Source organism: Molossus molossus, unplaced genomic scaffold (genome assembly GCF_014108415.1).
Source record: "Molossus molossus isolate mMolMol1 unplaced genomic scaffold, mMolMol1.p scaffold_m16_p_23, whole genome shotgun sequence".
NCBI classification, from domain to species: Eukaryota; Metazoa; Chordata; class Mammalia; order Chiroptera; family Molossidae; genus Molossus; species Molossus molossus.
This window is the reverse complement of record NW_023425359.1, coordinates 10,834,718-10,851,082: the sequence shown is the minus strand read 5'-3', so window position 1 is coordinate 10,851,082 and position 16,365 is coordinate 10,834,718. Positions and strand designations below refer to the sequence as shown.

General features: G+C 35.8%; 1 protein-coding gene across 1 annotated transcript in view; it reads right to left on the bottom strand.

The window, feature by feature from the left end:
- SDCCAG8 (SHH signaling and ciliogenesis regulator SDCCAG8) overlaps positions 1–16,365 on the bottom strand; it is a 143,990-nt gene that overhangs the window by 42,743 nt on the left and 84,882 nt on the right. The window contains exon 13 of the mRNA XM_036277573.1: positions 4,297–4,439. Coding sequence (XP_036133466.1) covers positions 4,297–4,439 — 143 coding nt within the window. The remainder of the gene's footprint in view (positions 1–4,296; positions 4,440–16,365) is intronic.

The following is a 16,365-nucleotide window of genomic DNA, read 5'->3' as shown; positions in this document are numbered from 1 at the left end:
AAACCATGCAGCCCATTGTATAGGCAAGCAAGCAGGTTCAAAGAATGAAGTAATTTGTCAAAAGTTGCAGAGACAGTGAACGCCTGGGGGAGAGCCTAAAACTCAGTGTCCTCAACCCTAGGACCCCTGGGCCTCCCCTAAGAAAAGTGATGCTTTTGATGATTTCACCAAGGCGTCCTCTGAAGCATGCTTTAGTTGTTTCTCATATTCTGGAGGCCCCATTTCAGTCTCCTTAGCTCTTCTCCATAGCCCTTTATTTATTTTTATTTTTTAAAATATGTTTTATTGATTTTTTAGGGAGAGAGAGATAGAAACATCAATCAGCTGCCTCCTCCTGTCCCCCTCCCCCCCCCCCGAGATCCAGCCCACGACCCAGGCACGTGCCCTGACCGGGAATCGAACCGGGACCTCTCAGTCCATGGGATGGTGCTCAATCCACTGAGCCACACCGGCCAGGCCTTCACAGCACTTTAAGAACACAGCCCTCTCTAGGTGCTTTCACTACTCCTCTGGCTACAGCTAATAGTTTTCCTAAAAGCATCCAGAGCTAAACCTCTATTCATGACCTTTCTCCTCACACTACATCTACACTGGACATCTGCACCTGAGTTCCAAAATAAAAGGTATTCTTTTCCTCTGTGCCTCCCTCATTGGAGGAATGGATCATCCAGCTACACTGGCTACAAACTTCGAATCACCTTTAATTCTGGCCTCTCTTATTCGCTACCCCAAGCCCCTCCTGAAGATGCTATTTCCTTTCCATCTTACTGGCACAGCCACACCCAGGGCTATGATGGTGCTTATTTTCTAAATGGGTCCCTGCCAATCATCTCTTCCTCCACCAATCGATTTTCACAGCGCCTTTCTATTGCCTTTTAAAACACACACTTGAACCCACGATAGTTTGGGCTCTCTTGACTTCCTGAGTTAAACAGCCTCCTGAGTGTTTGTAAATATTTTAGGCTTTGGGGACCACACTCAGCGCTGCCGTGGTGGCACCATATATAACGACAGAAAACATGATGGAGGCTGTGCCCAGTAAAACTTTACTTAGGGATGCATAATTTTTAAATATCACAGAATATTACTGCCCCCCTCCCCCAAACATTTAAAAGTAGAAAAACCACTCTTAGCTCAGGGTTCATACAAAAACATGATGGGCCAGATTTGGGCTGAGGTTGCTGGCTCTGTCCTAACTGGTCTTCTTGTCTCCTCACTAACTCTCCAAGATCACTCTCCACGCTGCTGTCTGAGTCAGGATCCCAGCCCGAAAGTTGATCATGTTGGAAACCCTGCTTAAGAGTAACCCATTACTCTCAGAATGGCCAAAACCCCAGAATATGGCCCACGTAGCTTTTCCTCAGGTCCCTGACCCCCTTTTCCAGGCTCCTCTCTTGCCAAACATCTAACCTGATTGTAGAGTTGATGCTCGGTCCCATCTTTGTCTTTGCATATATTGTTGCTTCTAGCTGGGATACGCACCCCACCTTTTTCCACTTTGAGAACTCCTATCCATGAACTCATTAATCGAGATAATTACCAAACATCTCCTCCTCCAGGAAGTTTTCCTGACAGTCACCTTCACTTCTAATGCAGAATGAGCCAATTCTCCTTACTATGTGCTCCTGTGACAATCTTTATTTCTATCATTGCACTATTATCACACTCTATTCTAAATATTTATATATATATATATATATATATATATATATATATATATATATCCTTAATAGAGTGTGAGCAACCTAAGGGTGAGATCTGAGTCTTTTTCCTCTATGCCAAGGGCTAAGCAATGTATTTAAAAGATAGTAGGTGATCAATAAATATTTATTGATTAAGTGAATGTTATACTTACCAGTTGGGTCTTGCAGTAAGTGTTGAATTTCTTTCTTTTTTTTAAGTCCAGTTAAACAAGAAAGGGCAATGCCTAGAAAGTGACAGGTTCTTTTCCTTTCAGATTGATCTACAGATTCCTGCTCCAGTTGTCAAATTCTCTTTGCCTTGGAAGATTTGCATCCTTATTTCATAATTACTTTATAACATGGTTTTCAGGTTCAATTTTAAACTTTGTTTAGAGTATGAGATTCAAAATGTTTAAGTTAAGACTAAATGAAGAGATACCTGTGTGGGATTTATTGCTTTTAGCTGGTATATACTGAAAAAAAACAAAAAAAACAACACACCCCAAAAACATGTTTCCTAGCCACACACTTGAGTATACTGAATCAATAAAGAATGATGAGGGGAAACAAACTCTAAAAAAAATCTCAAAAAGTATATCAGAAATATATAATCACACAACCAAGTCACATTTTCAGTGCCAAAGAGAACTATACACAGTTCCTTTTAGTGCCATTTATGGATTTTATAAAACGTGGACATAGACTAAGTATAAAATGCGTACAAAAGAGTACTGTACTTAGAAAACAGGTAATTACGTTTTATTTACTGTAAACCTGGGTTAAATTTCTGCAACTTGGTGTAAATAAAGCTCAATAGAAAAAGCTTTCCACGGAAGCCAGCAGAACCGTTTTTCTTAAGAACAAAAGAATTAGTTATCACTGGTCCACTTTCAGCACTTGCTGTATCTTAATATGTTCTCCTTGTGAGAAACTGATCTTGTCAGCCAGGCCGCATTGATACCACGCAGCAAAACTCTCCACGGACCAGGACTTCAGAAATTAACTCTCGGAACAAGACAGAATGGCAAAGGGGACAAAACCAGCATTAATATTTATTTACTGCAGCTCAGCCACACGGAGGTATTCGAAGCTGTCCTATTTCTGTGCTTAGTGGTGCTGAGCACACAAGCGGTTGGTTCTCAATAGAAGTCTGACAGAGAAGGAAAACTATGAACTACCAGGATGAAAGTAAATTCCGAAACTGCTGTGATCAAATAACCACAGAAACTATGTTAACGTTACAGTCAGCTCTACAAGGACAATGCTTTAATTGGCATTAAAAGAACTGCATTGTTAAGACATTTTTTCCCCCATAAACATGTTTTATCTATTGGAATTATTACAGACATCACATATGTAAAAATGATGTACTTTTTTTCTTTCTTTCTGTCTCTCTCTCGCTCTCCTTCTTTCATTGTATAAAAGGGAAGCTGGCAAACCATCCGGAATATTATCATAATAAAATGTTTTTTGTTTTTTTAACAAAGTTTGATTTTAACAGAACTAGAGGCATCTTAACACTAGCCTAAAACTTTGGGAGGTTCACCAACCTCTAGAATATTTTTTTCTCAAAAAGCAGGCTGTTCAAGTGGTGCTTTACTCCATCTGTTATCATACCGTGCTCGGAATTACATTCTCATATTTAATGTAAGAGGGATCAGTCCCCTTTCATAGTTTAAATTCAACATATTACTATGATTAGAAGACCAATGTTTTTCTAAATTATGAACCAAACCAACTATCATAAATTTACATGTGTATTTAGACAAAGTTCTCCCGAAAAACTAAAAAACTCCAAAAACTGAACAAACCCAAAGGCTTGACCTGAAAATTGAAAAATTATACTAAACCCGAAAGAGAGAAGAAAGCACTTACAGGATAATGTGAAATGTCTACAATCTGAGTTTGTTTTTTTTCTTGGCTGTATTTCTGTGGATGAATGTGTGTTTTCAATATAGCAAATTATACGATGTTGGCTACCAAAAACACCTTATTGTAATTTAGGGCTAAGTTATATGTTTACTGAAGTTTTATGACAATGATGATCATATCACAATACCTCAGGACAGAAACAATATATTGCGACAGCACAGTGGTATAAGCCTGGTTATAACAGTGGTTTAAACGTGAACAGTGCCAATCATTTTCATCTCAAAATTGTACACCTCCTCAAGACTCAGGTTCCTTATTTTGTAACAATTCCATCTCAATTTGCATCTCAGGGTGTCTTTTATTTTGTCTCTTTCACCACTGACAGTATCAGTCGTGAAATCTATTCCTCAGATCCTTCAGCTCAACGTTTTTATTAGACGGAGGATTAACAAGAGAGGTGGTGGTAGGAGAAACATGTCATTTTGCTTATATTGATTGAGAATCGCCTAAATATTTGAGCATTGTAGATGAAAGGTTTTGTGATATATCAGTAATTCCCTGCCACACTTATCATTCACATGTCTGGGTGTTTTGCTTACCACATCTCCACGTTTCTTAATCTGCCTGAAAGCTGTGTGTGAACGGAATGACTAAGACTAACTCGAACAACTGTTTGGAAGCCTGTGGCAAAAATCAGTGGGATGGAATGGGGGCTATGGTGCCTAACGGGATTAGGGGGTACCTGGTGAGGTGCAGTTGGTGCTCAGCTTCGCCCAGCCGCTCTGTCAGTTTCAGGAGCTCGTCTCTGGCCCCGGCTGCCTTCTGCTGCTCCTGTTCCAAGCGCTGCTCGCTCCCCCTCAGTTCTAATGTCAGTTTCTCTATTTCCTTAGGTAGAGAGGCGAGGAGAAAAGCATCCGTAAAAAATACAGGCACTTGAATTCAAAACTGCCTCATTTTTGTTTTTGCCATGAATTTAAATGTGATAAAAAAAATTATTAGAAAATTTAGGCTAGCTTCCATTTTATGACAAAGGGAATTAACAAAGCCAAAAATGCACATTAGTGAGGGTTTTTTTGGATCGTAAGGGGAAGTCTAATTTTAAAAATGAAATGATTAAATGAGAGTAGTCAGAATGGATAATCTGCACTTTTGTTCTAAGGCTCAGTCCCTTTAAAAATAATATTAATTTAAAATGTCACTGCTTTGAAAATGCAACATTTTTGTTTGTGAGATTACATCAGACACATTCCATGATTTACATCAAATATGTGGTTCTCTTCTGAAAGATGTATTTATGGTTTTATTTGGATATTTTGCAAACCAAATTAAAGGGTAATTAATTTAAGATATCTGTTTAGAAAAACGTGAGATGTAAAAGAAGGTATGATGATGCTCAACATTATTTTCAAAAAAATAATTTAGGAAAAAATACAGCATGAGACCCTTGAAACATTTAGAGAGTATAAGATTTCTGAGCTAAAATAATATTACATTAAGATTGTATTATTAAAAGGCAACAACAAAAGCTCTCTCATATTAATAAATATGAACATCTAAAAGATATGAAAATTTATGTTGGTTAATTTTTTGGTCTGAGAAGGAAATCATCCTTATCTTGCTGAAACTCAAATATTTCAAAGCAAAAGTGCCTTACATAGAACATAGTTTTAAATAATTTATACATTAAAGTAGAAATATTTATTTATTATAGAACACCTATAAAATTTTTAAAGAGATAAATATTCATATACAATTAAAACAAGAAAAAGAAGGGTAGAAACATTTTCAAATTCAGCAGAAAGCAAGAAGCAATTTTAATACAAAAAATGCAACCCTCTTTTAGAAAACCATGCCTAAAATCATGCCTAAGTAGATTGTTTTAAACAGTATTTAAGTAATTTCAAATTTCCTCATGTCATTACTCAGTATTCAGAACAAATTCCAACTATATTTAATACATCAGGCAAGAAAAACCAAATCATTCTTTCTTTAGCATTTATTACACTATAAATATTAAATTATCCCCATCAAAAATCAAATATTACCAACAATATAATAAAACAGCTTATTAAAAGTTCTCAAGTATTGTTTTAAGTTTTAAAAATCTATGTGATAATGAGTATTTCACTTTCAGTTGGAGTAGATTTTCAATATCTTTCAGATTAGAATACTAATAAAACTTATTTGTTTCTTTAAATATTTTAAACTGTTAAAGTTGTACCAATATAGTTCAATTTATAATTAAATATAATTAGAGAGATGAAAAAAACATAACAGAAAAATCTGTTTAGTTTTATTTGTCTAACATTTGTGAAACAAAAGCAAAGAAGTACAGAGTTTAAATTATATATTGACTTTAAAACTTTAAAAATTAATTAATTATTATTATTATTTTTTACACAGTATTATCCGCAAGACACTGCCCCATGTTGGGCTCAGACACTTTCCATCTCTACACATGGGGTTAATGGTTCTGTTGTGTAAATAAGACACACACACACACACAAAATGTTAAGATACAAAGCATATAAAAAAATGAGTATTAGAGAAAAATCTATGCTTTAAAAGGTTGATCAGAAATATATTAATATGGGCAAAAACGTGGGAAAGAAGGGAAGGGCACATAAACTCATAGGCTGATAGATTAGACCACATTATGAAAGGTCCTGGATTTTAGATTAATAAAGCTGTATATTCTTCTATAGAATGACGAGATATTAATGGTTTAAACAGGTATGCAATATGAGAAAAGCTGAGTTTAAAAAAAAAATGAATTAATGCGTATGATGGGTTTTAAGATGGCCGAGATTGTCAGTTGAAAGAGCACAGACAGATGCAGTATTCCAGACACAAGGAGTAGAGACATATTAAAAAATATATATTAAAACAGAAGTATAAAGAGAACATGTGAGTATATGGAAGTAAAAGGAGAGAGATCAGGAGACGTCAACGATGACTCCAGAATTTTGAATTGAGAGGGTCCAAAAAAGAATGACAGAAATAGAAAAGGTACACAATTCCAAACTTTCTTAAAAAGAAAAGAGGCAACAGTTTTTAGAAGCACTACACAACAACAACAACATATGTAGCCTTACATTGCTAATTAGGTTGTGAGTCTACATCATCTGCCTTCTTAATTTCATGTAATAAAAACTCGGAGGCTGCACTGGAAGCCAGTCAAACAGAGATTAAGACAACAGGCCCCAGAGGCAACACGAATCAATGTTTCAGACGCAGCTCTGGCATTTTCCAGCTCGCTGACCTTGCACAAGTTACGCAGTTTCTTAAGTCTAAAGTGGGAGCGATAAAGGCAGGATCCTCCTAGAACTACTGTGAAGATTCAGATAGATGCTGAGTACTTCACGAGTGTCAAGCACAAAGTAAGAGCTGAATTAAAGATGGTCGGCATCATTATTATTACTGATTTCTTCTCTACCTTTCAAGAACAGCAAAGATACACACACACACACACACACACACACACACACACACACACACAGAGAGACTATTAAAAAACACCAAATGAGTGTTTGAGAAAATCTATGCTTTAAAAGGCAAGATTAGAAATATATTAGCATGGGCAAGAAAGTGGGAAAAACGGGAAGGACACATAAACTCATAGGATGATAGATTAGACCACATCATGAAAGGTCTTGGATTCTTGCTTAATAAAACTGTATTTTTCTTATTATAACGAGGATATATTAATGGTTTAAATCATTAATACGAGATAAGTAGAACAAAATGCCCTGCCTCAGGATATATGGTTATCACTGAGTACTAAAAAGTTCTTGATTTAAAATTCAATAACATTTTCCTATAAAGCGCTATTTTGGTGAAAACTAAATAAAACTTTATTACAATTTCCAAATGCAAAAAGCGTTTTTGTTAGGAAGATGGGAACTTATTGCCTGCTTCTGATTATCTGTGCCAGAAAAAAAGCTTATTGGTGCAGATAATCAAAATCAACAATAATCTGACCAGCTGGACCAGGGCTCAACACCTACTCCCTGAGTTAGGGAATCTGCCATGGCACCAACTCCAGCGGGTAGAAGAGGAACCTCTTGCCAGAAATGCCATGCTCCTACTGGCAGGATAACCCTCTGCCTGACCCAACTAGGTCAGGGCTGCTTCCTTGGCTGTATGTAGTGACCCAGGGATGAAAGACCAACAACAGTCATAGGCCAATTGTACATTACTCTCACAGTACACCATTAACCTGCAATGTCCACAGTGCAGTTTGATGAGGTCATCTTTTGCCCAATTGGGCAAACACAAATCCAGATAGTTTTACACTTTACCAAAAAATACATACACTTCCCCTGGCCAGTTTTGTTCAGTGGTTAGAGCATTGGCCTGTGGACCAAAGTGTCATGGGTTTGATTCTGGTCAAGGGCAAATACCTGGGTTGTAGGTTCGATTCCCAGACCTGGTTGAAGTTGTGCAGGAGGCAACCAATCAATGTGTCTCTCTCACATTGATGTTTCTCTCTCTTTCCCTCTCTCCCTCTCCCTCCCTCTCCCTCCCTCCCTCCCTTCCACTCTTATCTAAAAAATCAATAGAAAAATATCCTTGGGTGAGTACTAACAACAACAACAAAAATACATACACTTCAAGTCATGAATATAATCACCAGAACAACTAACAGGAGAACAGCACCAAGGACAGGATATGGAGAAAGGTGGACTCATTACTGTTCATTTATAATCTATATTGTAGGAAGTTTTCTTCTTAATCATGGTCATATGTAACTTTATTTTTATTATTAATTAAATTTTCTAATCAAAGTAATGGGACTAATTTATATCAAATAGTACTCAAAACGCTCATAACAAAGAAGGGGGGGATGACCAAGCCTAATTTTCAAAAGCACACACTATTTATCTACTCTTCTGATATTTATCTTCACATTTTTAAATGACATACTTATAATGCTATTTCTTGATTTTTGCAGTATTAGACATTTCCTATTGACTTCCTGTGTTAAAATAGGTAATGATTTACTTCTCTTATACCACCCAACCAATGTACCCTCCTCCTCCTCCCATAGAACAATTGTAGTTAAATCAGTAGTCAGTAGTTCATTTACGTTGTTATGACTGTAGAAATATATTTCACTACAGAGACAAGAATTATTTTGCTTAAATTAATTTCCCTGTACAATAGTTTATTATTTCTGGAATTAATTGCCTAGTTTTTAATAGTTTATTTTTCTAGGTAACTGACATCTCCACCACCTCCCCTCTTCCTCCCTTCCCACACACAAATGAGCAAAGAGTTCTGTTAAATACTCCAGTAATATTTTTCCAAATAATGGAACATATCAGATAAATAATCAGTTCCCTTAAAATTTTTTTCCTTGCTATATCCTTCTTGGTGCCTTATGTCTGGCCTGGTTGATCTCTGTATTAGGTCAATCCTTACCCATATCCCTATTAGAGTTCTCGGTTTTCTGGTTGTAAGTCATTCTGCTTTTAGGTTTACTCTCTTTTTCTGTGGAATTATACTCTCCAGGTAACTTTCATAAGAAAAGGTACATGAATAATACATTTTTAAGTATCTGTATGGCTGAAAATGCTGTTGTTCTATGCATACACTTGATAGTTTGGCTAGGTATCAAAATCTATGTTGAAATTAAATTTTATTCAGGATTTTTAAGAGGCTACTGCACTGTCTTCAAGATTCTAATATCACAACTGAAAAAGCATATGCCATTCTGATTCCTAATACTTGGTCTATGATTTGCTTTTCTGTTTCTGAAGGTTTTCATAATCATTTTTGCCCTGGAATTTTGAAATTTTATAATGTTGGACCCTGGAATGGGCCTTTTCTCATGCTCTGTGCTGTGTGGGCTCTTTTAAATCTGGAGGTTTGTTTTCTTTAGTTTAGGAAGTTTTCCTTGTGTTATTATGTTAAAATAGTTTGATACTGTACATTTTAATATTTCATCCTCTTAGAACTCCTGGCCATTGGTTTTGGTTCTGTTGGATTGATTATCACATTTTCTTATATTTTCTATCTCCTCATCTTGGAAGATTCCTTTGACTTTATCTTCCAAAACTTCTATTGAATTTAAGAAAAGATTTCTATCACACTTTTCATTTCCATGAGCTATTTCTTATTTTCATTGTTTTACATAGCATGCATTTTTATCTTATTGATATAATCTCTTATCTATTAGATAAGAGTATTTTAAATGTTCTTTGTTAATTATAAATTGTATCAGTTTCCTTTTTTTCTGTGTGTCTTTTAGATACTCCATAACATGAGAGACTTTTAGACTTTCTTCAAATATATAGTGGTGCTTGGCTGTTCCTTCATATTTTAGATAAAGTAGTTAACAGAAGTTTGGATATAATGCTTTTTGGGTAATATGATCATTTAGATTACTACTCAGCAAATACTTACTTCTCTCTCCCTTGCACTGGGAGTGGAATACACTCTCTCTCCCCAGTGACTTTTGGCTTGACCATTTTATTTCACTTGGCCAATGTACCTTTCATGGCTATAGTGTAAGCAGAAGTCATAAATGTGTTTATGTGGTTTGGCCCTGCTTTTGTATTCTGGTGATTCTCCATGAGAAAAGCATGCCCTGGATAGCTGCTACCCTTTTTGCCTGGGTCACAGAATAAATACATGTGGAGCAAAACAAAACCTAAACCATAGCCCAGACAACCCATAACCCACAACCCACAACCTGAAGCACAGCCAACGTTCAAATGTACCAGAGATCAGCCAAATCTCAGTTGACCAGAAGATTTATAAACATAAGCATAAATGATTGCTATTGTAAGCCATGAGTTTTTTCAATATAAAATAACTGACAACCCCCTTTCAAGGAATAAGGAGTGCTACACTGTACATCACCTTAAAATTGCCTTTGGTCTTTGAAACAACTGCATGAAGTACATAGGGCAGTTATTCCCATTTATACAAAAAAGAAATTGAGGATCAAGACATGGAATGATTGTCCAGAGAAGTAAATCTAAGCCTTGAACCAGATCTGACATCACTGTCTCCGTACCACCCATAAATTAGACGATGGATTTCAATTTTTTTTCTTTTCCTTTTAACCAAAAGCCATAGTAAGAAATCCATTTTATATCACAGTTCAGAAATATACATACTCTCTCACACATGTGTATAAATGTAGCTGGCACTTCATAAAACCATATTAATCCTTACTATGTGTGAAGCTCTCAGATATATCCAACTCCTTATTGTATTCTACTTCTTTCAAAAATCTTATTTCCACCCATAAAATTGATCTCATGAACCTGAATTTGAAAAGCACTATATACTTTTGTTTTCAAATATGTTTTTATTCATTTTAGAGAGAGAAGGAGAGAGAGAGAGAGAAACATCAATGTGAGAGAGAAAGATCAATCAGCTGCCTCAAGCCTGAAACCTGTGTGTCCTGACCAGGAATCAAACCTGCGACCTTTTGGTGCATGGGACGATACTCAACCAACTGGGCTACACTGGCCAGGGCAAAGCACTGTGTACTATTGATAATTAAAAAAAATACTCTTATATAAATTAAAAAGAATCAAATACCGAGTTTCATTAAAAGAAGTTCTATGATAGATTTTTCCTGCTTTCCTAAGAAAAAAAATTTCCTGAAGAAATGAATGTAAAACCCATTTGAAGACCATATATCATCTTAATCCTAAAGGTTAACTTTACCTGGAAAGACAAAGTAGCAAACAGGAACTATTTTAATTCAATGGCAGTGATTTACCCCTGCTACTAAGTATTATGTAACTTAAAAATCTCTTAATCTTTAACACAGGATAATTTATTTTTGTATGTGAACAGGAGAATGTGAGAAAAACAACAACACAGACCAGTGAGAAGACTAGAACCCAAAGTCCTCACACTGAAAAAAAGAACCTGTGGCTTTGAAGCTGACAAAATTTGGTAACGTGAATTTATCACTCAGAAACCTACGGGTGAATTCATAGAATATACGTAGGAAAGTAAAGTGGTATATGATGTTGAAAAATAAAACAACAATTTATCACTGGGGAGAGTAATAATCGTTTCTATCAAATTCTGTGTGGATAGAAAGACTGCACTCGTTGGACATTTAGTATTCACCAGTTGACACTCTTATTAGCTCACAGAAGATAAGAATGATTTTACCAAATCATTAATAAGGTTTGGTCTGGAGCTACGTCAGCCACCTGTGGCGATTTCAATTTACTTGAATTATAATAAAAAATTGACTTCTTTCGTTGTATTAATCACATGATAAGTACTCAATAGCCACAGAGCGATTGTGGCTGCCGTATCTTACAGTGCAGACAGAAAATATCTTCATCATCACAGAAAATCCGATTGGACAGCACTGGTCTAGAATAGAGCAGAGTATGTATCTAAGACTCACTCTCCAAACTAGACTCTTGGAAAACCAGCCTATGTGAATAAAAGGATATTCTGAGCAGTTAAAAGGTGTGTGTGTGTGTGTGTGTGTGTGTGTGTGTGTGTGTCTGTGTGTCTGTGTTAATCTTTACCAAGGATATTTTTCCATTGATTTTTAGATAGAGTGGAAGGGAGGGAGGGAGGGGGGAGAGAGAGAGAGTGAGAGAAAGACAGACATAGATGTGAGAGAGACACATCGACTGGTTGCTGGCAGCTCAGTTGATTATAACATCATTGCGATATGCAAAGGTTGTGGGTTTGATTTCCGGCCAGGGCAAATATAAGAATCAACCAGTAAATCATAAATAAGTAGTACAACAAATCGATGTCTCTCTCTCTCTCTCAAATCAATCAATAAATTATTTTTTTTACAGTAAAATAAATCTGGAGTTGGACATTTTTCTTTCAAAATGAACTGCAATAAAAACAGGAAGATTTCTTTTCTGATGGGATATTTCATATAAAAAGATTGGCCTTGACCTGGCCAGTTTGGCTCAGCAGTTAGAGCGTCGGTCTGCGGACCAAGGAGTCCCAGGTTCAATTCTGGCCAAGGGCCTATACCTTGGTTGCGGTTTGCCCCCAGCCCTGGTTGGGGTCACACGGGAGGCAACCAAGTGATGTGCCTCTCTCACATCAATGTTTCTCTCTCCCTCTCTCCCTCCCACTCTGTCTGAAGATAAATGTAAAAATATCCTCAGGTGAGAATTTGAAAAAAGATTGGTCTTTTCAAAGCAAACCCCTACCCCCCCCAAAATGTTCCATATGCTTTTCTCTCCTGTGAAAATAAGTACAAAAGCTGGGAGATAAAAGACATACTACAGAAAAAAAAATCTATAAATAGTTACTCCAAACACAAATTTTATTACAGTTGTTGACTTTAATCACTATATGAAAATTATTTAATTGCCTATTGAGAAAATTACCCAAAGCAAACATAAAATAATGTGAAATAATTGTTAGGAAAACAAACTATTAATTTATTTCCTTACACAATTCCTTCCCAAGCGCTTGATTCAATACAGTCAATATTTCTGAGTAACTGCTATGTGCCTACTCTGTGCCTGACATTGTACATGTATGTTATGTTATGTATATAATCAAGATGGCCAGCCACATATATATTTCCAGTCTTTCCACTCTTTTTTTTTTTGTATTGTTGTTAATCCTCATCCGAGGATATTTTTTCCATTGATTTTTTTAGAGACAGTGGAAGAGAAGGGGAAGAGAGAGAGAAAGAAACATCAATGTGAGAGACAAATCGGTTGGTTGCTTCCCACACGAACCTGGACTGGGCACTGGGGACCAGGGAACGGGGATTGAACCTGCAAACCAGGTACATGCCCTTGACTGGGAATTGAACCCATGACCCTCTGGTGCGCGGGCTAACTCTCTAACCACTGAGTCAGCCAGCCAGCCAGGGCTGGTTTGTCCACTCTTCACCTCACTCTGTCTTTATTTTCCTTCATAACTATTAAAATAAAAACAAGTTCCCCACTATTTTGATAAAAAAGCAAACCCAATGATACATCTAATTTCTCCCTCAAATTTACAATTATCTGGGCTATAGTATGTAAAAATTATTACAATATACTTCTTTAGTTATTATAAAAAATTATAGCAGAAAATGTCTTATAAGCATTCTTAGTAAGGCTTCAGAATTCATGTTAAATGAAGTCTAACCATAATTTCCACATTATATTACTATATTTGGGGATAATTTTGTTCCTTTTATCTCTGTATATTAAAGCTATTAACATTTTTCAATAGAATAATTCTATTGTAAATAGATTGAAATTGCCCAGCTGGTGTGGCTCAGTGAATTGAGCATCATCCCATGGACTGAGAGGTCCGAGTTCGATTCCCAGCCAGGACACATGCCGGGTTGTGGGCCAGATCCCCAGTAGGGGGCGTGCAGGAGGCAGCTGATCAATGTTTCTCTATCACATTGATGTTTCTATCTCTCCCTTCCTCTCTCTAAAAAAAAAATCAATAAAAACATTAAAATAATAATAATAATAAAGAAAATAGATTGAAATATAGCTTTGGTCACATTGCCCACTATTATTTAGTGTTGTTGCTATTACACATTCCCTGTGTGAGAAACTATGACTAAACACAAATAAAAAAATAAGACTAAATATAAAACCACCCCAAAACAACTTTAATAAACAAGGGAATGAAAGGCATTTTAAGTAAGATAAGGATGCTTTCACCATTTATAAAGACAAAGAAATATCAATAAACTGAAATACTGCTATTTCTAAAGTGATATCTGATTGTGCACAGGAAAATATTCTAGGTAAACTTAAATATGTGAAGTTCATTCTGTATTTGTTGTTTAGAAAATATCTCTTATTACTGAATGCATTTATAATGCCTTAAGGTTCTCATTGTGAGATTAAGAATACGTAAAATACATCAAGAATATAATTTATAATCCCAAAGTAAATATTTTAAAAAGAGTTATTTTTTGAAATGTGGGATTTCAACAATTTCCCATATTTTGCATTTATGATTCAAATATAATATTTTTTCAGACACTATAATTACATAAATATCAATATAATATTTAAATATGCTTTTCAAAGTCAAAAACTTTTTATAGTAGATATAAAAATACTGACACCTACAAAAACATACTTTCCTAAGAAAACTAATACATGAGTTAATAAGTTAATAAATCTAGTAATATTCCAATAATAAACATGTTTTTTCAGTTATTGCATCAACCATTAAACTTTGTGTAGAATAAATTGGTCCATTTATTCTGAGCCAGAAAACAGGCAATTCTGGTAAAGCAATTTTGTCTCTTAGATAATGCACACACTTTTATTATGTATCAACCAGAGCAAATTAACACTCTTACTCAATGTTACTTTTTTTAGGAGTTACAAAAAATATATCAGTCTCCCAAAGGGAAAAATACAAAGAAGGCTTTGGGTTATTTTACATTTAACTTTCAAGACTTCAGTGTACACTTTTAATTTCTTAAATAAAATTCCTCTTCCATAAATACTATGCAGACTATTTCTTCTAAAATGTGCTCCCACCAAAACATTTGGGAGTTAACTCCCCTGCTTACATCACGACTTTGTTTAATAAAAACATAGGCCCTTAAAAAAATGCAGTGAGAGACAGAAGACACGTCAATCATCAGCTTTGCGGAGACCAGTGAGTGAGATTCAACAACCCCATGAAGCCCACTTGGCCAGACTAGAACCCAGTTTTCAGGTTTTTCGCGGATCCGTTTCCCTTCAACTGTGGATCAATGCCAAACTACAACGCTAACTCAGTTACGAGCACAACCAAGTTTCTATGGGCAATAATTAATTTTTTTAATGCAATAAAGAAAACACATCATCTGTTTCTCCTCTGACAACTGTTACTCAACAAGAAGTTTTTCTTCTTGCTCTGGGTATTCTCTCATTAAATTCTGTCAACTCTGACGATCACAACACATTCAAGACTCAGAGACCCCCTTTCTGAAAAACTAGTTTCGTAAAACTATATACATCATTTCTTAATTTAGAAAAAAGAATTTTATTAGATTTTATTTTTATCAATATTTCTGCTTAGTACAGATGCTGGGACCAAATATATATATATATTTCTTTTCTCCCAAACCAAGAAAAACTCAGACATCTCTAATTCAAGATCTCAGCCTCTCACTTCAAACTGAATGACTTTATTTTATAAGAAGCCATATTTTAATTTTGCACTAAATCAGCTTGAAATGACTGAGAAAAGGAAACCCCTATCTATGTAGTCTTAACAGTACAGACAATGGACTAGACGTCCTCTTCCACATACAAATATCCTGGACCTCGGTGAGGTCTCCTCTCTTCCCACCGACCCGGTTTCTGTTACTCCTTGGTGCACCTGATCACAGAGAACATCGATCAACATCAATGCTCTCGCTTTAATATACTAAAGACAGTAACAGGAGGAGCAGGTATTACTGAAAGCATAGCGAGAGCATTCGAACCTACAGGTTGTTGGATGCTTCCATTCAAAGTATTCTGACCATTGAAACAGTTTTTCGGTGTTCAACTCACCTCTGAGCTGCCGCTCTGCTCCTAGGCGACACAGTGGACCGTCCCATAGAAAACTGGACAATGTAACCTTATCTTGTTGCAAGGTTTTCACCCACATTAATGAGATGTGCTTATGTGAAGAGGAAACAGCAAATTTTAACAACAAAACTAGGTTTATTTTTAGAAACATAACTGATTTAAAAAAAAACCTTCTGTACTGAGACATGGCGTACATGATCTCACCTTATGGGTAGTTTTTAGAAAAATCATTTTAGCTGTAGGTTATATAAATATTTCTGTAAGTTTCTATTTGTGGAACTTAGGAATGTATCAAACTTAGCTTTAACTCAAAA